The 23,291-nt window shown below is 47.4% G+C and overlaps 2 protein-coding genes across 5 annotated transcripts in view; one reads left to right on the plus strand and one right to left on the minus strand.

The window, feature by feature from the left end:
• The window catches only part of ZNF609 (zinc finger protein 609), a 231,269-nt gene extending 226,773 nt beyond the window's left edge, over positions 1–4,496 (plus strand). For all 4 annotated transcript variants that reach the window (XM_059180759.1, XM_059180756.1, XM_059180757.1 and 1 more), the window contains one exon: positions 98–4,496. The gene's annotated coding sequence lies outside the window, so the exon portion shown is untranslated. The remainder of the gene's footprint in view (positions 1–97) is intronic.
• Positions 4,497–6,291: 1,795 nt separating this feature from the next.
• Positions 6,292–23,291, minus strand: part of OAZ2 (ornithine decarboxylase antizyme 2) — a 71,496-nt gene continuing 54,496 nt past the window's right edge. Inside the window, 5 exon segments of the mRNA XM_059180778.1 lie at positions 6,292–7,327; positions 7,582–7,667; positions 8,465–8,640; positions 9,911–9,991; positions 9,993–10,068. Coding sequence (XP_059036761.1) covers positions 7,197–7,327; positions 7,582–7,667; positions 8,465–8,640; positions 9,911–9,991; positions 9,993–10,068 — 550 coding nt within the window. The 3' untranslated portion in view covers positions 6,292–7,196.

Consider the following 23,291-nt stretch of genomic DNA (forward strand, 5'->3'; position numbering starts at 1 on the left):
ATTGGCCTCCCCGCAGTTCGTGTTGTCAGAGCGCCACCTGGTGGTTATTATACCAGCAGGCTGAGTGCCTGGTTACCTGTCCATGTTTCCCTTACAGAACACCAAGTGCCCGGATAAAGTCAGCTTCACGGGCCCGGACTGGCTCACCCAAGGAGGTGCCGGAGATGCCATTCAGACATCAGTTAAATGGTGTTGATCATCCTGTTTGCCGTTCCTACCATGACCGAAGGCAGACCCTTGGCTATCTCACCTCCACCAGATCCCCGGACTCCCCGACCCTCCCTCTTCCTCAAGAGCTGGAGAGCTGGTACTTAGCAAAAATATTTATTCTCTCAGCCACGGTCGTGACTATTGTGGCCCATGTGGAGATGAAGGCATGGGGAGGAACCAGGGGAACATGGCCTCAGCCCAGAGAAGTCACTGCTCTGTTCCCCCAAGACCCTGGTCAGCTGCCTGAGCAGTGCCAACACCCTCACCCTCACCCCCAGGGAGGGACTCCCAAGCACTGGGTAAGGTCTGAAGACAGCACAGCAGCCATACCCCTCTCACCGTCATTACCACAATCACCAGATTCCTGCATCTCCCCAGCAGTTTGGGCCCTGGGAACTGGCAGCATGTGGAGGAATTAGAATCTCAGGAAAGAAATTGGGGGCTGTTTTCTCTGTACTTGTGAAAACAAGGTCTTCCAACACGAAGACTTCTGCCCTCACGTGAGCACATATAAATGCTCAGAGCCTAGCCTGGAAAGGAAGACCAAGGCATTTGCCCCACCGTGGCCTTGGGCTGCCCGTCAGGCAGGGGGCCGGGGTCCCAACACCAGCACAGGGCTCCCCAGGCATACTGGGAGTAAGCTGGAGCTGGAGCATGAATGGAGTCTGTGAAACAGAACCTGCATCCTCACGAAGTCCTGCTGCTTCCTAGCCCCCAACTCCTTGCCCTTGTCTCTCTTTCCTCCTGACCCCTTGGTGCCTTTCCCAGGGGGATCCCCATGCTGATCGCTCCTTTTCTTTTCCAATGCTTGGCTCTTAAGACTCAGGCAGGTAAAATAGTATTCCCCCCAGCATGGGGAGCTTTGGAGTCTGCCAGGTCACCTTAGGGCAAGGCCCAGGAGGCAGGCCCTGGGAGCACCCAGCAGTTCTTAGAGATGTCCTGTCCATTCAGCCACCTGAGTATCCTCATTTAGGGCCCCAAATATATACAGCCCAATTGCTCTGTATACAAGTACACGACTTTTATATAGCTCAGTCTATAACCCCGTGTGTGCCAATATAAGCTGTGTATCTTCGTAACACGTTTTTGTTTTAGGGGCCACTGGCCGTGGGAAGGTAGGTGGTCCTTACACCCTGGGAGAACACATCCAAGCCATTACGCCTCAGAACCACAGAGTGTACTCAGTGGAGCTGTGCTCTGAGGCAGCGGACATTTCTCTGCTCCCCTCAGAAGTGCAGTCTCCCAGTCCGGCTTTATGCTCTCTGCCCCGGGAAAGGGATGAGGAGTGGCAGCTGTATTGGAGTCCCTTCTTCCCCCGCCTAGGGGTAGCTTTAGCTCTTATTTTGCTTTTGAGGTATCATCCCTTTGTTCCCCCCTGGCTATCTTGCCTTGACCTTCTGGATTGAGAAAGACTGACACACACCAGCCTAGGCTTGAGAGGGGTATTTGTGACCAGAGTGCCAAAGCGACCCTTCAAGAGCAAGGACTTGGCTCTGACTCCATTTGGGGCAGGGAGGTAGAGGACAGTAAGCACAATGCCTGGCAGAGGCTGCCTGCCAAGAACCCCAGAGCCCTACTCTGAACGGCTTGGGGTCATTTGCTTAAGAGGAGCCCCTCTGACCTCTAGAACTTTCCTCTGGGGTTTCATGTCATTGTTTTTATTCAGGTTGGCTTCTGAGCCCTCTCGCAAAACCCACTGTTTTAGACCACTTAGCAGGCCCCTAAGCAGCCTCCCTCGCCCCCGTCATTCCCTCTGCCTCTGCTCACCCGGAGGGCAGTGCTCCGGGCACTGACTTTCCTTTTACCCATAGAAGTAGTTTCTTTGGACGCCTTCACCCCACCTAACCTGAGTCAACCCCACCAGGAGGATGACTCTGAATTTCAGCCTGATGCTGCCCTGCCAGGCTCCTGTGGGGTGGAGCCAAGTGCCCATCTCTGTTCCTGTTTGTTTTTAAATATGGTGTGTTTTGTATCTGTGGCGCTGGTTTACAGCGTGTTCTGTACATATTGTAAAGAAACTGTTGGGAGTAATTTTCTTTCCCGTTGGGCAGGCCTGGCCCCACATTCCTGCCCTTTCCGCTTTGTTCTATAACAGAGAAGAGGAACTTCTGTATTAGCAGGGCAGTCTTGAGTTCTGCAGAAGGGGACAGCTTTTCCTTTTCCTTAAAAAACACTTTGGCTCTCTGATCCTTGTATCAAGCCTCTGGAGAAGAGTAGGAGCTGAGCTGCCCAGAAGAGCAGGTGGGAGCAACAATGGCAGAATAGCACTGCCTTTTTCCCAGGCCCCTTTCCTCACCAGGTCCAGTCTTCCCTCCCTGAAACAACCCGAAGCAGCAGCAGTGGAAACAGATCCTTGACCAGTGCTGTGGAGGGACTTGCTGTCTACCTCCAGCCGCTCTGTATGGGGAGGCGGCCCGTGGGTGGGGGTACCTGTGACTTGTTCAGAGAGATGAGACCCTCAGCAAGGATCCCCCGACCCTGCCCCATGAGCAAAGGCTGGCAAAGTGTGCTGTTAAGGGCCATGACACCCAGACCAAGGCTCAACTGTGAGCCACCCCTGCCCAGGCCTTTTCCAAGACCTCATTTGTCAGGGCTCCACCTGAGAAGCTAGAAGGCAGGAGCCTCACCCCCAGCTGGGACAGTCACGGCTTGGAGAGCTGCTCTTCAGGGCTCACATCTCCTTCCTCATTTAAGGTGTGCTGTTTCCTTCACCCCCCTTCCCTGCCTGTACATGTATGTATACATGTATGAAGCTCCCTTCTCTTACCTCATCCCTTCCACACGTCTCCAGGTCAAAAGACCACATGCAGAAGGGTTAAGAGGGCACCCCATGAAATGAAATGGTGATTCTTGAATCTTCTCTCCGGGCTCCAAGGCGAGGGTGAGAGGATGTGGCTTGGGGGTTGGGAGGGTGAGACTGTAGAAGGGCTAGAGTTACTGTACGCAGGCTTTGAGGTCACCCATGTCGCTTATTATATTGTGTACTCTGTCACCATCCCAGTGTCTACTCTCCTGCCCCTGTGATTCAACTGGGCAGCTAGTTGGCCCCATAATTCTGGGCCGTTGTCATTTGTTTTACTACTAGGGCATCCCAGGAAGCTTTCCGATGATCCTCTGCCATGGGCCCCTCCTGGGATCAAGCCCCTCCCAGGCCCCGCCCCCAGCCCCTCTTGCCCCAGCCCACCCGCTTGCCTTGGTGCTCAGCCCCCCCAATTGGGAGCAGGTTGGGGCGAGCTGGAGGCCCGGGCTGGAGGGGCAGTGTTGCTGTTCATAGCTTTTGTTCCATTGGCGTTGCTCTGTTGGATTTAATTTCAGTCTTCCTGATTCTTCCCTTCTGTAAAGTGTACATTACCAAGTTCCTTGTTTTTTATATATATATATATATATAAATATATATATATACAAACTGTACTCTTTTTGCCTTTGTACATTCAGGCAAGAAGAGAAAATAAATCTTTTTAAGAGACAATCACAAATCTGTGAGGGCTGCTGGTTATTTCTCCTGGAGTTTGCTGCTGAGCTGCTTCCCCCTTCCTCCCCACTCTTCTGTTTTCCCTCAGCTTTCCTGATCTTCCTGGTTCTGCTCCATATGCATCCTCAGCTCCACCTTCCCTGGCTGATGGCAAACTGTTGAATCCAGTGTCCAGACTACCTGCCCTGCAGCCCTCTCTTGCCCAGCAGTGTTTTCCGGCTCGGCCACTGGCTTAGCCAGAGGCTTTGCTCCTCTGCCCTGGTCTCTCCTGTCTTCCCCCTTCGGTCCCATTCACCAAAGTGGCTTCGGACCCCTCGGTACCCTGGGCCCTGGCTCCCGGAGGCCTGGGCTTTGGACACTCACTTGTGAAACTATGCAGCTAGGAGCTCTCCGCTTAAGAGTTTGCACTACTTAAACCTGCCTGGGGGTTAGAACAGATGGTTTTTAGAAGTAAGCAAGCAACTGCCCCCTAACATTCCCCCTGCCAATTCCAGCCTCCAGCGTGCTCTGATCCAGAGCCCAGAGAATCATTCCTGGCTGGTAGACTCCTGTGGCTACCCTATCAGAACAAGGGCTAAGGGTTTAGGAGTCAAGAGCATTTGATCAGAATTTTAAAGGGTAGTACATTCTGACACACAGCCCAACCAAACCATTGTTCTGTCTCTTGAACTTTCTCTTTTTCTTCTGATCTTGTCCCCCTTTTTTCTCCTTTCTCTACTTCCTTTTCTTAATTGGCTTTGAAATTGAAGTATATTTTTAAATTATTTGTTGTATTTATTAAATAAAGTTTTTAATGTCCCTGTTCTTAAATTTAGACTTAGTTGCCTTTCACATATCCTCCTTATCCATCAACCCCTCAAAATATACCAAGTTACCTTTTTAAATGGAGTGCAACCTTTGGGTACCAGATTTCTTTCCTGCTGGTGGTCTTATCTGGCAAAATTTCTTTTTTCCAAAGGGAATTTTTTTTTTTTTTTAAGATTTTATTTATCCATTTGACAGAGATCACAAGTAGGCAGAGAGGTGGGCAGAGAGAGGGGGGGGAAGCAGGCTCCCTGCTGAGCAGAGAACCCAACTCGGGGCTCGATCCCAGGACCCTGAGATCATGACCCAAGCTGAAGGCAGAAGCTTAACCCAGAGTCACCCAGGTGCCCCTCCGAAGGGAAATCTTAACAGAACACCTGGTTTTCCAATTCTGCCCTTCTACCTCTAGTTGCATTGAAGTGGATCTACCAGCAGATGGCAGCAGAAACTCAGGCATGTTTCCTGTCCCCTCTGCTTATTTCAATGAAGGACTAGTAAAGGGCTGCCTTTTGTCTTGGTTCTTTATCCCAGTCTTGTAGATTCTCTGGGCGTCTTGTAGATTCTCTGGGCTTAAGTTTACCATGATCCTACACTATACATGAACTTGGCCATTGTCCACGTTCACCTGGACCTCTACTGTAGGTGTCTCACAGTAGTGACCGTTTTCCAGTCCCTGCCTTTACGCTGCCTGTAGGGATTATCTCCTCAGTGAAGGATATCTCTGAGTCCTTCCTGTTCCAACTGAATGTCTAGGTCCAGACCTTCTAATATTGTGGAAGGTGGAGGTGTTACACTCACTTTTAGTAACATGACCCAGTGTGAAAACACAAGTAAGCTCCACACAGAATACTGTGAAAATGGACTAAAGACTCAGAAAAACTAAGGACAGCCACAGCTCAACAGTGGATCATTCCAAAGCTGTAGAAGAACCTGCCCAGCACTTGGGAAAACAGAAGCAAAAGGGGGAAAATGCTACTGTAAGCACCTAAGAAATTAAAAAGAATTTAAAGGGCATCTGGCTAACCCAAGCATGACCCAACATGCAGGTCTTGATCTCGGGGTTTTGAGTTCAAGTCCCATGTTGGGTGTGGAGCCTAGTCTAAATAAAATAATAATCCTAGCTCCCTACAGGGCCACTGGAAGCTTATCAGTCAGCCTGGTGGTACCAGGGGAATGGAAGCCACACCATCCTAGGGAAGGTGTGTGCTATTTCCTTCAAACACCTCCAGGAATAAGAATGTCAGGCAGCTCCATGCAAAAGTCAACTCTGTTTCAGGACCCAGACTTCTGTACTAAAGGAAACACTGCGAACAGCTTGGATCCTGGGGACAGCCTCTATTTTGGACAAAGCTGATGTCTACATACCTCTCTAGGGGTTACTGGCAGTTTGTCCCAGACTCCTAGCAACTGTATTTTGCAGTGTAATGTGGCCCCAGAGGCTTCAGCTGGTTTGTCTGTCCTTACGCACCACCGCTTTTGTCCTGAGAAGCGCGTATCACACCCTGCTACCTTAGGCTCTAGACTCAAAAGAAGAGTGGTAGAAAGCCAGTCCTGGTACAGGAATGAAAAACAGACCAACCACAACTTTAAATCAGTTTATTGACACAGTAACACAACACACTTGCCTCCCTGACACCCCCACCCCCCTCTCACCCAATCTAGTTCTCTTCCCCTTCCTCCCCCCTTAGAACAAGCTGTTCAGTGAAAACAGAAAAGGGCAGGACACTTCTACACCCTCATTCCCACCCCTAAGCCTTATGGGGCAGGGGCTCAGGCCCTACTCAGAACCTGTTGAGAGAGAGAGGAGGGGCAGTCAGCACTATACTCAGCCAGGCAGAGGCATCCAAGTCCCTAAAAACAGATTCCCACACGACCCCCAGGCCCTGAGTTGCTATTCCTCTTCCTCTCTGCTCTTTGTGACCCTAAGAAGGAGACACTCTGGGGCCTGGGCCTGCAGCCAGGAACAAGAACTGGCTGTGATTTGAGAATTGGGAGTTTGGCTAGTGTTTTTAAGGCCCAGGCACCCCAAAGAAAGCCCTGGTGGTGAGAGTGAACTTCAATGCCCCCATTTAAAATGCACTGATAACATTAAACAGATTAAGCCAGCTTAACCAAATGCCAGAAAAACACTAAGCTGTAAAGAAGGAGGGGGTCAGACCTGGTTTCTGCAGGCCAGACACAAATGCACACAGAGGAGCCCAGGTGGAGTGTCGAAAAACAAGGACACCGTCCAGGGGCCGAAAAGCCTATACTCAGGAGTGTCTGGGTTGAAAGGAAGCAAGGAAAGAAAATACACAAGTCTTAAAAACCAAAAAAGAAAGCCCAACAGCAGGGGAACCTAAGCCTGACAATGCTGCCCACCAGCCCTCCAGGCCCTGCCCCTGGACCCAGACAATCCCTCCCCCTCTAGGCAATGTCCTCCCCTAGGCTAGATAGAGCACATCACACAGCGCAGTTTAAAAAGCTTCTAATGCCAGTTCATAAACATCTTCATTTACTATTGGTGATTACATGTGAATAATATGTTTATACTGTTCTTTATGGAAAACAATTTCAACGAGTCAACTCCGAGAACACAATAGGCAACCCTCACCCTGAGCCCCTCAGCGTCCTTCCCTAGACAGTAAGGAGCGCCCTCCTCTGTCCCAGGGCTGCCTAACTTCCCCTCTTCCCCCACTGTGGCTCTTGGGCAAAGCATCCTCTATGACCATTAGTCCTCATCAGACAAGTTCTGGTCCAGGGGGTAAACCATGAACATCACATCTGGCCGAGAGGGAACACAGGGATGGCCTGGACGCACAATCTCAAAGCCCAGGAAGCTGAAGGTCTTCAGGAGTGGAGCTGCAGAGAGTGTAAAAAGGATTCTGATAAGAAACACAGGGGCAGGTTCAAATCAAGGGAAAACAAAAAACAAAGATTGAATATGTAAGTACTACGCCTTTACTAAAGACCCTTCAGGCACTCCCACCCCTGTGACTTCCCAGGGTTTATATGGCAAACGCCAGAGCCGTACTTCACTGAATAGGAGGCTCCTTTTCCCCTCACTACTTCCCTGCTGTCTGGGCAGTAGGGTTCAGGCTACTTTGATTCCTCACCTCTGTCTTCCCGGCCCTTCCTGAAGCAGATGAAGACGTAGTTCACTTTCATCTTCTCTTCAGCAAACTCTAGCAGTGCTAACAATCTGCCAGAAGCAAAGAAAACCACTCAGGCCCATTACCACCTCTCTAGACTTCCCTCCCACCCTCTGTCAAAAAAGCCTTCTGAGGCTTACAGCCGGCAGTATTAATAGGGAACCTCCAGGGAGAAGATTCCCATTTCAAGAGCTCTGAGTTCAAGAAAAAAGCCACAATCCCAAAGAAAAATGTTACTGAGCTCTCGCTTCCTGGAATAAGGGTTCTTCATCTGAAATTAATACGAACCAGCTCCACTAATGCAGTTCACAGGATCATATGGGGCCTGGGAAGAGAACGTGGTTCTTCAGGGGTCTTCCAAAATTGCCCAGTTTGATGACCGCAGCCACTGGCGCAGACTCTGGACCCAGACACTGCCTTAAAGGATTTCCTCAGAAGAAAGGGGCAACTCAAAAGAACTCTGCCTTGAGGACTATTCCTTACACACTTGGCTGCCTTCGAGGGCCTTGCCCAATCCAATGAAATCCCACTGTAGCTCAGAGCTTCCTGCCCTTCTGAACCGCATCACTGTATGGCAGCTCAAGGGGGATTTAATGTCTGCTGAGAAGAGTGAACCATGGGTTGATTAAATGACAAGGATTTGGTTAATGTGATAATGATCTCCTTTAATTATAACCTACGGCAGGCCTGTTTTACTGGCTAAAAATGAACTGTCACAAATTGGTACCTGCTTGGGAAACCTAGAACCAGGGAAGAAGGCAGACACTGTTCATCTGTTGGCCCCAACAAGCATATGCCCTTCTCTGGAATGGGCCCTCCTTCCCCTTCCCCAGCACCTGCTCCTTACCCTTCTTTGCTCCCATCAGCTAATAATCCATCTGGGATTTCTACAAACAGGCTCTGGCTGGACAGGACTGCATCCCAGGAAGAGACTTTCACCTCGGTGACCTCATACTGGAAGTGGACAATGTGAGGTTTTCCATCATTCACAGGGAGGTCCTGGGTCACAGTGAGCTTCTCGTCCTGGGAGGAGATCAGGTCAGAGGACCAGGTCACTACTACTCTGGCCACATCACAGGCTCCCTAACCTAGGTGATCCCGGGAGTCCTCTGGGGCCAGTCTCAGGGCAGTATGGGACGAAGGACACACTGAAAATGTAGAGCCGCATGCTGGCTAAATGAAGCCGTCCGTCACTCCTCAGGCACAAAGACAAGCTGATGACAACTACAAGTCAGCATGATGGGAAGGGAAGTATTTACCAAGTGTCCACTAGATGCCAAGTACTGAGCAAGGTGCTTTCTCACTTTTCAGTCCCCACCAGAAGCATCTGAGGTAGTTACTAATACCCCCATTTTAAGTCTGAGGCACTAGGGGCCCAGAACAATTAAGCCACTGTCCCAAGGCTCCGTAGCTAGTAAATGGCAGAGCTGAGACTCAAACCAGGTCTCCCTGACTCTAAACCCATGTGTGTCCCCCAACACCAAATTCTTTCCCTTCTCTCTCTGAAAGAGAAGCATTAGAAACAAATGAGGATGTATGTGAGGGCTTGGCTAGGGCCCAGCTCAAGCAAAGCCTGCTTCCAGGCTAGACTACAGGTCCATCTTGTCTCCCCTGGGCACAACCTCAAGAGACCAAACCTCAGCCACCCTGCCTCCCTTGGGTGGCACCCTGCTCCCCAATCTTGGGGAGAAGCTAAGCCAACTTCTGGGCCTCACAGGAGATTAAAGGGCAACAAACGACTGGCTGCCCCTGCCCAGATCATTCCTAGGGCAGATAGCTAGCATTCTCTAAAGCTCCTGGAATGTAGCCTATGCTGCTGGATGACAGATGATGGAGATGCAAAGCCCCTTCTCCTGCCCCGCACCCACCCCCACTACACTACCCAGCCTGCCCCCAACCAGGCCATTAAGGGATGGAAATCCGAATGTCTAACAGTCATGGAAAACTGCTCCTCCTGGCCCTTGGTACTTCTCAAGAGAAAATGAACAGTCACACCAAAAAGTGTTCTTGCAACCCTCCCATTCATCATTCTCCTTCCCACTCAGGACCCTTCTGAACCAGCACTGAAGTGCTGACCACCAAGCTAAGAAGATGGCAGCTTTCGCTTAATGCTGATCTCCTGTTCCCAGTACTTCCCAAAAGCCACAGAGCAGCCTCAGTTGAAAGAGTCCTTCCCGATTTCCCTACTGGCCTGGCCTAAGAGAAGACTCAAGAAGGCAATTATTGCCCCTAAGCGGCTGCTGAGTGGACCCTCAGCTCTGCTCCAGGGCTTCCACCCCACAGTCCTCCTTACCTTATATATTAGAGCTGAGAGAGAAGGATCCCTGCCGCCCCCTCGCCCACCGGGGATCTTCGACAGTGGGTGAGGGGCATCAGGAGCACCACAGAGGCCCCGGAACAATGTGCCTGCAGCACTGGAGCTGGGGACAGTTACTCAAAGGCAAAATACTACTGCAAAAGACAGAGAAGGTGAGACAGTAAACACCAAGACTTAAAAATTTAACACACACACACACACAAAATTTAACACAACACCTCACTCTAACATCTGCCCTGGCTCTCCCAAAACAAACACTCTAAAGCTACACCACTGCCTGCCCATCCTTTCGGCCTCAGCTTCCAGACCTACTTCGGTGCCCTTCAAGCACACCCACCACCCTGCAGAGAGCAGAGGGAGTCCAGCTGGACACATCTGACCAGAGCAGCACCTGCTGGACCTTAAACAAATCTCTGTGACACTGGCAAACCCTGAGAGGAACCAGATCCTGACTTGCCTTCAAGGCTTTAGCACCTGTCCCCCAGTCCTCTCCTTATTCTAACGGTACTTCAACAAACTATGCGGCAATCTCAAAACCTACACAGTTACTTTCAGCTGGAGAGGCATATGGGCCTCAAGAGATCACATGGGCTGGGTACCATGTCCCTGAGGAACTCCCAAGGCCATTTTTCCAATCATGGCTTCCTCCCCAATCTAAGCAAAAGACCTAGACAAGAAATCCATAACCCAAATCTCTCCAGGGTCAAGAACTGAATTAAATCCTGGGATTTGGCTCTCAGAGAAGAGATACACTATGGAACAGAGTATTATGGTCTGGGTTTGTCCCTGGTATGCCAGCATATGTCAGACTTCCTTGCTCTTCTTTGCTAGAATCTAACCTGGGCACGGGAGTTTACTTAATACTGATGTGCTGAGAATAGACATCAGGCGCATGTGTATCAGGGGGAAGGAATATCTGCTGGGAACTAAGTAAGGAAGCCAATAATCAATGGATTACAGAGGGTTAAAAGCTCCTTAAGGAGCTCCCTGTCACCTCCAGGTGTGTGCCCTTACTGCCACCGTGGTTTTCAGGTGGACCCAAAAGGGCTCCAAATCTGCTCCACTGCCGCCTCTGAATCTGACTGAACAGTTCACTAGGCTGAGCTGTAGGCCACCTCAGAGACCAACAGCAAGTGAAGCAGGGAAAGAAGTAGGCAGTCTATGCATGTACGCCACGAGTCAGCAACAGGCCTGTTCCATGACCCCAACACCCCAGCCTCCAGGCAGCTAGAATGCAATGGATAACATATGGAAGGACAGTGCAGGGACATGCTAGAGCCTGCTCCTACGACTCTGCCCTTCTCTTCCCAACTGTGTGTTTAATGTCACATTGGTAGCTTAAATGGGCCGTAGGAGAAATATTTACACCACAGAAATGAGCAAATGACATAAATCATGGCTTTTTTTCTCCTGAGAGCTAGCTGTAATACAATGCAAGGCACCATTCTTCACACTCTTTATGTGGCATGGCGTGCCAGATTCAAGTTCTACACTTGAGCTCAGAGTGATAAAACTGAACTCACACTTCAGATGCAATTGTACAATAACCAAAGGGGCATCCAGCTAAGTGTCAGCATTCCAGCTGAGACAGAAGTCCAAACCCATCACTGCTCTAGCTCGGCTCCTCTTTCTCTGAAGGATTTCAACCAGGGGCCTGAAATTACACTTAGAAATTTCATTGCAGGGTGCCTGGGTTGCTCGGTTGGTTAAGCATCTGATTCTTGATTTCACCTTAGGTCATGATCTCAGGATCCTGAGCTCAAGCCCCACGTCAGGTTCCATACTCAGGGGGGAGTCTGCCGAGACTCTCTCCCTCTACCCCTTCCCCAGCTCACGCTCATGCATGTGCACACACACACACACACACACACACATACACACTCTCTCTCTCTCTCTCTCTTTCAAATAAATAAGTCCTTTAAAAAAAAAAAAAAAAAGAAACTTCATTGGGAGATGAGAGCTTCCAGGGCAGCGTCAGAGGGCCTGGCTGCACACAGCATCGATACCGGCGGCAATACACACACACCACCTTCTGCCTCCTCTGGAAAGCCTCAGGCCATCCTCATCTCCCCCACTCTAGCCTCACCAACAGAAATTAGCAAAAGGGGCATGACTAAGGACTACGTTGTTTTCAAGGAGGAACTTATTTGCTACTAGAGACAATAAACTATTATCATCCCCATGTTCTAATGTGTTAAGGGACAGAATAATAGTGGCCGGGCCAGAAAAAATTAAGAAAAAGGTGGACTTCCCTAAGCAAAGGTATATATACCCCCCACAGACAGTGTGGTTCTGTTTCCATTTCCTAGTGAGCACTCTGGGCCTCTGTTGAGGTTCTTGCAGAAACACCAGGAAGGCTGGGCCACTGAAGAAAGCTGGCTTGCAATGTATTGGTCAGTGGAGCTACCCAAGAACTGGGCAGACTTCTCCTCTGGGGTAGACAGATGAAATATCGCCTTGTATACCAAACTGCATGGGTTCCTAAAACAACCAGATCCCCAGGCTCCTGCAGTTCTAGAATTCTGGTGCTAACCTCAGACTCCTACTTCCAAGGAAATTATTCCTCCCTGGTCTTTGGATGAGAGAGCTACATTTAACCTGATGGGCATTCCAATTACCATCTTCATTCTGAGCTAGTTTTTCCTTGCAAATAGCAAGCAATGAGGCCAAACTACTGGAAAGATAAAAGCAGGGTGGTTTTTTGGGGATATATATATATATATATATATTTTTTTAAGATCCAGAATCCCCTTTGTCTTCCTAGAAATAATCTCTAGGGCCTGCCCTGTGTCCATCACTAACCCATGTGCTCTCTCCTCTAGAAGTAAATTTAAGAAGTCTAGGGGCGCCTGGGTGGCTCAGTGGGTTAAGCCGCTGCCTTCGGCTCAGGTCATGATCTCAGGGTCCTGGGATCAAGTCCCGCGTCGGGCTCTCTGCTCAGCAGGGAGCCTGCTTCCTTCTCTCTCTCTCTCTCTGCCTGCCTCTCAGTGTACTTGTAATTTCTGTCAAATAAATAAATAAAATTAAAAAAAAAAAAAAAAAAGAAGAAGTCTATTCCATGGTAACAAATCATTTGCTTTTCCACTCTTATTCACAAGGATCCCGGAAATTCCTCCTCCTCCCCAACAAAGTCTGCACAAGAGCAAGTGCATGACTGAGGCTGGAGGGCGTTTTGGGTCCCCACCCTGGGATCCACTTCCAGGTCCCTAAGCTAGGGTTTAGGATAAACTTAGTAGACTGGAGATCACAATCAACAATTATCTTCATCGTCTATCATAATGGATCTGCTTTTCATTATTTGCTGTGAATGGCAATTGCTTCTCTTTAAAAAAAAAAACCTGTCATTTCTGAAGTGGGTACAAACTGAGTGGTTAATGAAATTAAGGGGCATAAATAGTAATCAGGCAAGAAAAGTAAATACAAGGCACCTTGTCACTATTTGTAGATGACATGCTACTGTATATAGGAAACCTCAATAGCTCCACCAAAAACCTCTAAGAATAAATCAATTTAATAAGGTTGTAGGATACAAAATCAATTTACAGAAATCTGTTGCATTTATATACACTAATAAGAAACTACTAGAAAGAGAAATTAAGAAAACAATCCCATTTACAATTCCATTAAAAAAGAGAGAGAACACATAGGACTACACTGAACCAAGGAAGTAAAACAAAAACAAAAACAACCCACAAAAAAACATTTACTCTGAAAACTGTAAGACAATGATGAAAGAAACTGAAGATACAAATGCAAAGATATACCATGACATGAACTGGAAGAACACTGTTATATCCATACTACCCTAAGCAATCTAAAGACTCAGTGCAATCCCTACCAAAACACAAATGGCATTTTTCACAGAACTAGAACAAAGAATCCTAAAGTTTGTATGGTGCCACAAAAGACCCCAAATAGCCAAAGCAATCTTGAGAAACAACAACAAAGCTGAAGGTATCACACTCTCAGATTTTAACAACTGAGCAACCCAGGTATCCCGACAGATTTAAAAATATACTACAGGGCGCCTGGGTGGCTCAGTGGGTTAAGCCGCTGCCTTCGGCTCAGGTCATGATCTCAGAGTCCTGGGATCGAGTCCCGCATTGGGTTCCCTGCTCAGCGGAGAGCCTGCTTCCCTCTCTCTTTCTCTCTGCCTCTCCATCTACTTGTGATTTCTCTCTGTCAAATAAATAAATAAAATCTTTAAAAAAAAATATATATATACTACATAGTTATAGTATTCACAACAGGATGGTATTGGCACAGACATAGAGATCAATGGAATATAACAGAGAGCCCAGAAATAAACCCATACACCTATGTTCCATTAATCTACGACAAAGGAGGCAAGGAGACAAGCATATAAAATGGAGAAAGACAGCTGCATGAAAAGACTAGACAGCTATATCCAAAGGAATAATACTGAACCACTTTCTCATGCCATACACAAAACCAAATTCAAGATTAAAGACGTAAATGTAGGGTGCCTGGTGGCTCAGTGGGTTAAGCCTCGCCCTCCGTTCGGCTCGGATCATGATCTCAGGGTCCTGGGATCAAGTCCTGCATCAGGCTCTCTGCTCAGCAGGGAGCCTGCTTCTCTCCCATCTCTCTCTGCCTGCCTCTCTGCCTACTTGTGATCTCTGTCAAATAAATAAATAAAAATCTTTAAAAAAATGTTTTTAAAGACTTAAATGCAAAACCTGAAACCATAAGACACCTAGAAAACATAGCAGTAAACACTTCATCAGTCTTAGCACTTTTTTTTTTTAGTCTTTCTCCTTAGGCAAGGAAAACAAAACCAAAAACAAACAAATGGGGCCATCAGAACTAAAAAGCTTAAAAAGGAAACTGAACAAAAAGGCAACCAAATGAATAGAAGAAGATATCTGCAAATGATATATCCAATAAGGGATTAATATCCACAATACATAAAGAATTCATACAAGGGTGCCTGGCTGGCTCAGTCGACAGACCATGCAACTCTTGATCTCAGGGTCATTCAGTTTAAGCCCCACGGTGGGTGCAGAGATTAATTTAAAAAAATAAAATCTAAAAAAAAAAAAAAAGAAGAACAACTCATACAACTCAGTATCAAAAAACAATTTGATTAAAAAATGGGCAGAGGAAGGGCACCTGGGTGGCTCAGTTGGTTGAGCATCCGACTCCTGATTTCAGCTCAGGTCATGATCTCAGGGTCCTAGGATCAAGCCCTTGCCCGCACTGAGCTGTGCACTCAGCAGCAAGTCTACTTGAGGATTTCTCTCCCTTTCCCTCTGCTCCCACCCCCTTTCATGCTCTCTAAAATAAATAAATCAATCTTTAAAAAAAAAGTGGGCAGAGGATCTCAATAGACATTTGTCATATGTCAGAGAAGACATATAAATAGCCAACAGGCATGTGAAAAGATGCTCAACATCACTCAATCATCAAGGAAATGCATATCAAAACCACAGCAGTACATCACCTCATACCTGTCACAATGGTTAGTATCAAAATGACAAGAAATAACAAGTGTTGGTGGCTCAGTCGGTTGAGCAGCCAACTCTTTTTTTTTTTTTTTTTTTTTAAAGATTTTATTTATTTACTTGAGAGAGAGCATGAACGAGGAGAAGGTCAGAGAGAGAAGCAGACTCCCCATGGAGCTGGGAGCCTGATGCGGGACTCGATCCCGGGACTCCAGGATCATGACCTGAGCCGAAGGCAGTCGTCCAACCAACTGAGCCACCCAGGCGTCCCCAGCCAACTCTTGATTTTGGCTCACATCATGAGCTCTCTCCCTCCACCTTTCTCGCCACCCCCCCACCCTGCCTTTAATAAAAAAAAAAAAAAAGGAAAGGAAAGAAATATGGAGTGTTGGTGAGGATGTGGGGAAAAAGGAACCCTTGTGCACTATTGGTGGGAATGCAAACTGGTGCAGCCACTGTGGGAAACAGGATGGAAGTTCCTCAAACAATTAAAAATAGAACTACCATACGCTCCAGCAATTCCACTTCTAGGTATTTATATGAAAACACTAATTCAAGAAAATATACACACCCTTATGTTCATCACAGCATTATTTATGGCAGCCAAGATACAGAAGCAACTTAACTGTCCATCAGTATAGGAATGGATAAGGATGTGGTATATATATACACAATGGTATACTACCTGGCCATTAAAAAAAAAAAAAAGAAATCTTGCCATTTGTGAGAACATGGATAAACCTAGAGGGCATTATGCTAAGTGAAATAAGTCAGAGAAAAACCAATACCTTGTGATTTCATTTATGTGTAGAATCTAAAGGAACAAAACACAACAGAAACAAACTTACAGATACAGAGAACAAACTGATGGTTGCCAGAGGATGAAATAGGTGAAGAGGATCAAGAGGTACAATCCTTCTTTCACAAAATAAATAAGACATGTAATGTGCGACACAGTCAATAATACCGTAACAACTTTGTATGGTGATACATGGTACCATTTTGTAATGCATATAAATACCAAATCACACTATGTTGTATGCCTGAAACTAATGCAACATGTCAGTTATTTTTTCAATTAAAAAAAGAACAGGGGCACCTGGCGGGCTCAGTCGGTACAGGATGTGATTCTTGATCTCAGGGTCATGAGTTCCAGCCCCACAATGGGTGCAAAGATTACTTAAAAATAAGAAAAATAAATACATAAAAAATTAATAAAAGAATAGCCTTCTGTTATTTTATTGACTTTAGTCTTCAAAATGGTTTTGTGACAAAATACACCACCAATCTCAACAGAGAATCTTGCACAACTTTTGCATAGTGAAAGTGGCTTCTAAACACAGGTCCTTCTGTCACAAGATCCAAACCAGATTAGGTTTCATATTCAGTTCAGTCATGTTTCTACTGGCTCCAATGCCCAGCTTTTTCCATTCTGTCCTCACATCCTGCTCACTCCACTGGGGGGCAGGCATGGTTTAATCTTTACCACCAAAAAGATGATTTAAGAAGCTTGATCTAGAGAGTGAAAAGATCAGGCTCATTAAGAAGAATCAAATTTATCAGACTGAACCCAACATGCATCTGGGCTGGTATTGCTTTTGCAGAAGAAAAAAAAAAAAAAAAACCATGCTGGAAATGAGGGTGTCAAATATCCAAGTCAGTTCAGAAGAGAGATGGGAGATTAGAGCCTATCTGTTAGTGCCTTTTATTTTCTCAGTTGTTATCAGACATGCCCCTGGAAACACTCCTCAGGATACATATGAGTGCTACCGACAGATCACAACCTGCTGCCTCTAATTTAAGGCATTCTGTGAAACTGCTGCCTGGAACGTCCTTAGCAAGTTATAATTTCATACACTGGCTACAGACAGTGTATGCAGCAGATGTATTCCTGGGGAATGTTGCTGGTAAATCAAATTTTTATAATTCAAATCCTATTTTTAAATCTCTAGGCTGCTTACTATTTAAAGGAAGTACCTTTAAATCTCTTGATAAAGTAAAGGATCTCCTGTTAAAGAATCACTTTCAGTTGACTTTATGTCAGTTTTGATTTTTAAATTTAATGTGCTCAAAGCGGGGGACAGCCTGCTACATAGAGATTTAATGTAATTCTGTGACTAACTTCCATTCAGTACACCCAACAAATTTGTGAATTTATTTTCTCCTTGATATACTTTTGATCACATTTCACTTGAATCAGTGGCCTGAACTTGCACCCTTTCTCTCTGGTTTCCACTACCTGTCAGGGGAGGGTCAGATAGCCTTGGTATTACCTATCTTGTGGTATCAAGTGAAAAGACATAAAAACCACATTTCCAAGCATTCTACATGTATCTCCCTCTTTCAGTCTCTTCTGATCCATTCCCATCCCAGGCTCTATCTCAAAGAACACTCTCTAGGCCTGGACTTCCCTCACACAGGATGCTTTTACTGAGACTAGACAGGTCTCTGATGACTAATCCCGAGAACAGAGGAACCAATCCAGGGGTGCCATCACATTTAACTAAGAAGGAATAGGAAGAAAGGTAGGAGGTGATGGCCACCTCCAGTCTAGTGGAATCTTGGAGGCTGATTTCCAGCTGCCAATTCCCTTCCCATATGAGAAAGGGACCCTGGTCAGATGCCAGGCATAAGTCATTTCACTAGGGCTGTTCTGTGTGCCAAAGGGAGTCTACTTGCTAAGCACAATTATAAAGAAAATGACATCACCACTCTGAATCACATACTGAAAGCATAACTGGGTTTTGGTTGATTCTCCACAAGAAACACACTTGTGGTAGCAGCTAGAATATCTGCTTCTGAGGTCTGCTTATCTTATTACACAACTGATACTGGTACATCTTCTGCCAAAGGTACGTGTAACCACATATGCTACAGAGATGGGGGGATTGCAAGGTACTCATGATTTAAAATTATACTTTAATTTCACATTTTAAGTACCTTGATCTAGCTTGCATGGTAAACTCATCACCCAGTGCCAGCCTCCTTTCCCAGGACAGAATGACTTCATTGTTAATAGAGTATCAGAGGCCTAGGATATTTTCTTAAGGGTTATCTTCTACAAAGCATTTTATTCTGCTGCTAACAGCAAACTACCTGTTTTGTTCACTTCAAGCGACAAAATTCTTGCTCACCAACTTAGCTATTTCTGGTAGCTTTCAATCAGGCTTCACAGCCTTCCAAGTCATGGCACCAACTTGAATCAACACTGCACACTCTTTCGAAAAGGGATGAATTACTTTTTTTTTCCCCCCCAAGAAATGCACATATGTAACTCCTCTACCCCACTCCTCAGTCCCCCTTTTTATATTTCTGAGCAGCTCTGAAGCTAAATTTGGATTTCTTGGCAGAGTGAGGAATTACTATTATTAGTCCACACTGCTTTCTAAAGCATACCTCCAATATGGGGGGATTCCCAACTATACCAAGAATCTGTCTCTCTCTGTGGAATGACCTTGAAGATACATGGTAGGAAAACTTGCTCACTCTACTATCCCACACCCAACAAGCCACTGTGCCAAAAAATAAGGAATAACCAAAACCATATCTTTGTGGGGAGAAAAAGAAATTCCATTACCAGGGAACCATTCTGTGAAGATACTCAGGGTAGCTCTGATGTGCTCATGTGCTCTGTCCACCAAGAGGAAACACCTGTGGAACCAAATGCTTCTCAAAGCCCATCAAAGATTGATTATAAGACAGATATAAAGCCAGGGCAAGCTCTTTGCCACGTAATGTACTGTCACAAGGTACTATAAGCTAGCCAGAGACGGAGACTGTCCTCCTGCCCCCATGAATCCAGGGAGAGAAAGGCCATGAAGTCTGATTTCCTTGAATTTAAGCCTCATGTTCCAAAACCATAATAAAAGTGTTTGCTCTTGTGTTGTCTTCCCTACCCCACTATCAAGAATTTTGACAATGTGGAGGTACTAATCAGAACAAAACTGGAAAGGAAGAGCTTTGTTTTCAAAACATACTACCAGCTCTTCTGCAACTATTTCTTCCAGGAAACCAAGCCTCCACCTCTTGGGTATTTCACTGGAGCCAAGGAAGCTAGAGAGCCCATCCCCCACCTAATGAGAGCTAAACTCCTAGTCGGCTCCCTCTCCCCTCTGCAGATATAAAACACCATGCACACAGACTGGGAAGAACAGGCTCTTATCAGAATCCCTAGTTAGGGCTCTACCACGATCCTTTTAGAAAGTTAGGGGCAGGCCAGAGGAGGCTGGCAAACATGTTATGGAAACAGGATTGCCATAACGCAAAGAAACCAGACACCCTGCACACACCGCCCCACCCCACCCCCAGGGCCAAGGCCTTGCTCCTGCCCAGGCTCTGGCAGGCCAGCTGGCTCCTCCCTCCACCTGCCTTTCATACAGCCAAGCCCCTCAAATTACCAACACACTAAGAAAGGGCCCTGGAGACAAGCAAGCCTGTTTTGCCACTTAGGAAGCGGGATGGAATCTTATATTAAGCGAACCCAACCCCCTCCTTTTTACATGGAAGCACAGTAGCTAAGCCAGAACTAGAACTCGAGTCTCACAATCTCATAGTCAATGAAGACCCTTTACGTGTTGGTTCCAAGTACCTGTAAAGGACTTGGCACCAAACCACCTCAGTCCAGGACTCGACAATGCTTCCTGAGACCACCCCACCTTCCAAACCCCCCTGTGGAGACAAAAACATTGAACAGAAAAGAAAATCCATCTCATATCCCCTTTTTTGTGGATTTTCCTGTAGGTTCCTTTGCTTCCCTCCACCCCTGCACTTCACCCTGCCCTCTCATACCTGCTGCCTTACCCTCATCACACACAGCTTTACCACAAGCAACACCTTGGGCATCCAGCACCATCCAAGTATATATCCACCTCCACCTCCTCAGCTCCAGAGGGGCTGAGCAGAGAAGATGTAATAAAAGCAGGGACTGCAAAGGGACATGGACATTGACATTCTCAGAAAAGAAAAACAGAATGGGCTTTGTAGATGTAGAAATGTTGAAAAGTGGGAGTAATGGGTCAAATACAACCATTAAAAAAAACAAAAACAAACAAAAAAAAACACAGAAAACGAGTGAATTTGCTTTCTGTAAACAGGGAAGAAGAGAGGTGTGGGGGCTAGGTAAGAGTCTGAGAATGAAAATGGCTAATGGCTGAGAACAGAGTAACACATGGTAGGAGAACTTAAAGAGGCTGTTGTGGGTACCCTGGATATTTCTGGACAGTACCTGAGAAAGAAAAGCAAAGAAATCCCTGAAGGAAACAAGGCCCTTTTTGGTAGAGAAAGAGCTGACACTAAAGAAATATGATGGGAAAGGTCTTGGGGGGGTTAGGAGGGCAGGGGAAAGAAGGCACTGGTTCTTAGCCCTGACTGCACATTACAAAGAATTACCCAGAGAGGTTTAAAAATACATACTAATAACCAGGCCCCACCCTAGGCCAATTACTCCAGATCTTTCAAGGTGGGGTTCAGGTAATTGATCTTCCAAACGTGCAGCCAAGGTTGAGAAACACTGAGATACAAGAAAAGCTAAAAATCCAGCTGGAATATTTAAGGATGGTGCTGCTAAAGGACTGAGAAATGGCAATTAGAGACCAGCTTATGGAGAAGGGAGCCCAAGTTTGAGAGGAACCTTGTAGAATTCCATGGGGGAAAAAAGCAATAAGGAAGGATATGTTTGTAAAAGGAACTACAGTCCAGCTTTGGACAGACCAGGATACAATTTAAGAAGGATCTGCAGGGAACAGATCTGCTTGCAAAACAATGAGGCCCAAGTGTGGAACAGAGGCCAGAAGGCCAAATCTGGGGACAAAGGGTCTGGTGTGGAGAAAAAAATGAGCTTCAGGCTTATTTTGGAAGGGACAGCAACAAGTCAGAGGTGGGGGGGGCGCAGAAGTAGGAAGAAAATTAGACCCAAATTATAAATGGAAGCTATTCTGATGTAGAAAAAGCAACTAGGGTTAAAAATTGTGAGAAATCAGGATTATGGAACAGTTTCAGAGTCTGGGGCAGAAATACCAGATATGTTTAAAGAAGAGTGGCATGACAACAAGAGCTGCCTTGGGAAAAAGAAGAAAGGTATAGAGAGGAAAGCTGAGTGATCAATTTGCCTAGCTGGGACAGCAGGAAGTATGGAGGAGGCAAGTTTAGAAAATCAATGGTGCTGTTTCAGAAAGATGTGCAGCCTTTCTCTCCAATTATTGGGGAAGACCGGGGTCAGGTTTTGAGGAAGGAAACTTGCAAAGGCCCAGTATCCAGAACAGACGGCCTCATTTTGAGGCACTGGAAAAGAGAGGGAAGTACCGGGAGAGAGAATAGGCCTTGAGTAGAAGCTGGGTGAGCTCAGTACTGGATCTAACAATCTAAAGATGGGATTCAATTAAGAAGGGGAAAATAAGAGTAAAGAGGAGTTCCAGCTGAGAGAAAATGTTCAGAGGTTGGCCATGTTCAAAAGAGTGTTGGGGGAACCCCACTAGGGGAACAGGATAGCGAATAGGAATCAAGTCCAAAGTGTTCGAGAAATAAAAGGAGGTTGGGAGACAGAGAGAACGAGGCCTAACCGGGAAAGGGGTGTCGAGGGAGGAAAGATGGGAAAAGATGAAGCAGGAGTAAAGGACTAAAGGGACGGCTGGGCATCACGGTAAAAAACTATTAGGCCTGAGAAAACGGGGGAAGGGAAGGGGGAAGGGTAATGAGTCTAGCTAGCTGAGAGCTAAAGGTTGGAGACTGACTGGGGGAGGGGCGGCAGTGATAAGAGAGGGGTTTAGTTGGACGATGCAGTTTCAAGGAAAGAGATTCAAAGAGAAGGGTTAAGTGACTGAAAGGGGAGAGCAAGACAGACTCGGGGAAAATGGGAAATAATCTGGGGAACCTGGATGAAGGAAAAGCCCCGTTTGGGAAAAGGGACACGGTCCGACGGGACTTAAAGGAAACGGGGACTTGATTGGAAGACTGGGTCCTGGTTTGAGTGAGGGCTTTGCGGGAGCAGGAGGCCCGGATGAGGGGGATGGGCCGGGCTGGAGGGAGGGGGCCAAAGGGCGGAAGGAGGCCCCGTTGCGGGGCTGGGGACTCGGACTGGGGTGGCTGAAGTGGGGAAGGGACCCAGTGGCGGGGGAGGACAGGCCCCCTCTGTGGGGGCTGGAGCCGGCAGAGGGTTAGGGAAGGCCCTCTGGAGCAGATGAGGAGAGGATGGGGGCGGGGAGCCTGGGCCGGGCCGTTACCTGTCCTGGGTGTTTATCATCCTCGGCGGCTCTGCTCAGGGTGGGAGGAGGCGGCGCAGGGAGTGGGTAGGTGGATGAGAGGGTGGGTGTGGGGTCGCGCGCGCGGGGCCGATCTCTGCGGGCTAAGTCCCTGTCAGGCCGCGGGCCCAGAGCCCTCCTCCTGCCTCAGCGAGCGCCTGCCTCCAACTGACCCTCCCCGGCCGCCGCCGACGCCGCCGACGCCGCCGCAACCGCCCCGCCCCCGGGGCCTCATCTGCATAGCCCCACCCCAGCGCCGCACGGTGTCCTGGGAAACTGGGGCCCACAACAAAGGGCAAAGCCCAGCCCCGCCTCCGCGCAGGCGCACCAGGGGATGTGGGGGGGGCGGGGCAGCCGTCTGGTTGAGAAGTGGGCTTTGTGGGAGGCTGTGGTCGTTGCGGTGGTTTTAAGTGCGCCCCACGAAGATGCGTTGTATTTCAAGTAGAGTTTTCTGGACACTGACCCAACCTAGTTGTCGTCCCTACACCTCTTCTGCATGGAGCCAAGCAGAGGTGTGTCATTTGTAGGCCCGGGGAGGATATTTTATTATACAAAACAAAATCAAATCTAAGGGTAGTACACACATATTAGCGCCATTCCCAGACTGAGCCCAGGTTCACAGATCTCAGTTACCTCAGCTCATAATGCAGATCAATA

Source organism: Mustela lutreola, chromosome 7 (assembly GCF_030435805.1).
Source record: "Mustela lutreola isolate mMusLut2 chromosome 7, mMusLut2.pri, whole genome shotgun sequence".
In the NCBI taxonomy this organism is placed as follows: Eukaryota; Metazoa; Chordata; class Mammalia; order Carnivora; family Mustelidae; genus Mustela; species Mustela lutreola.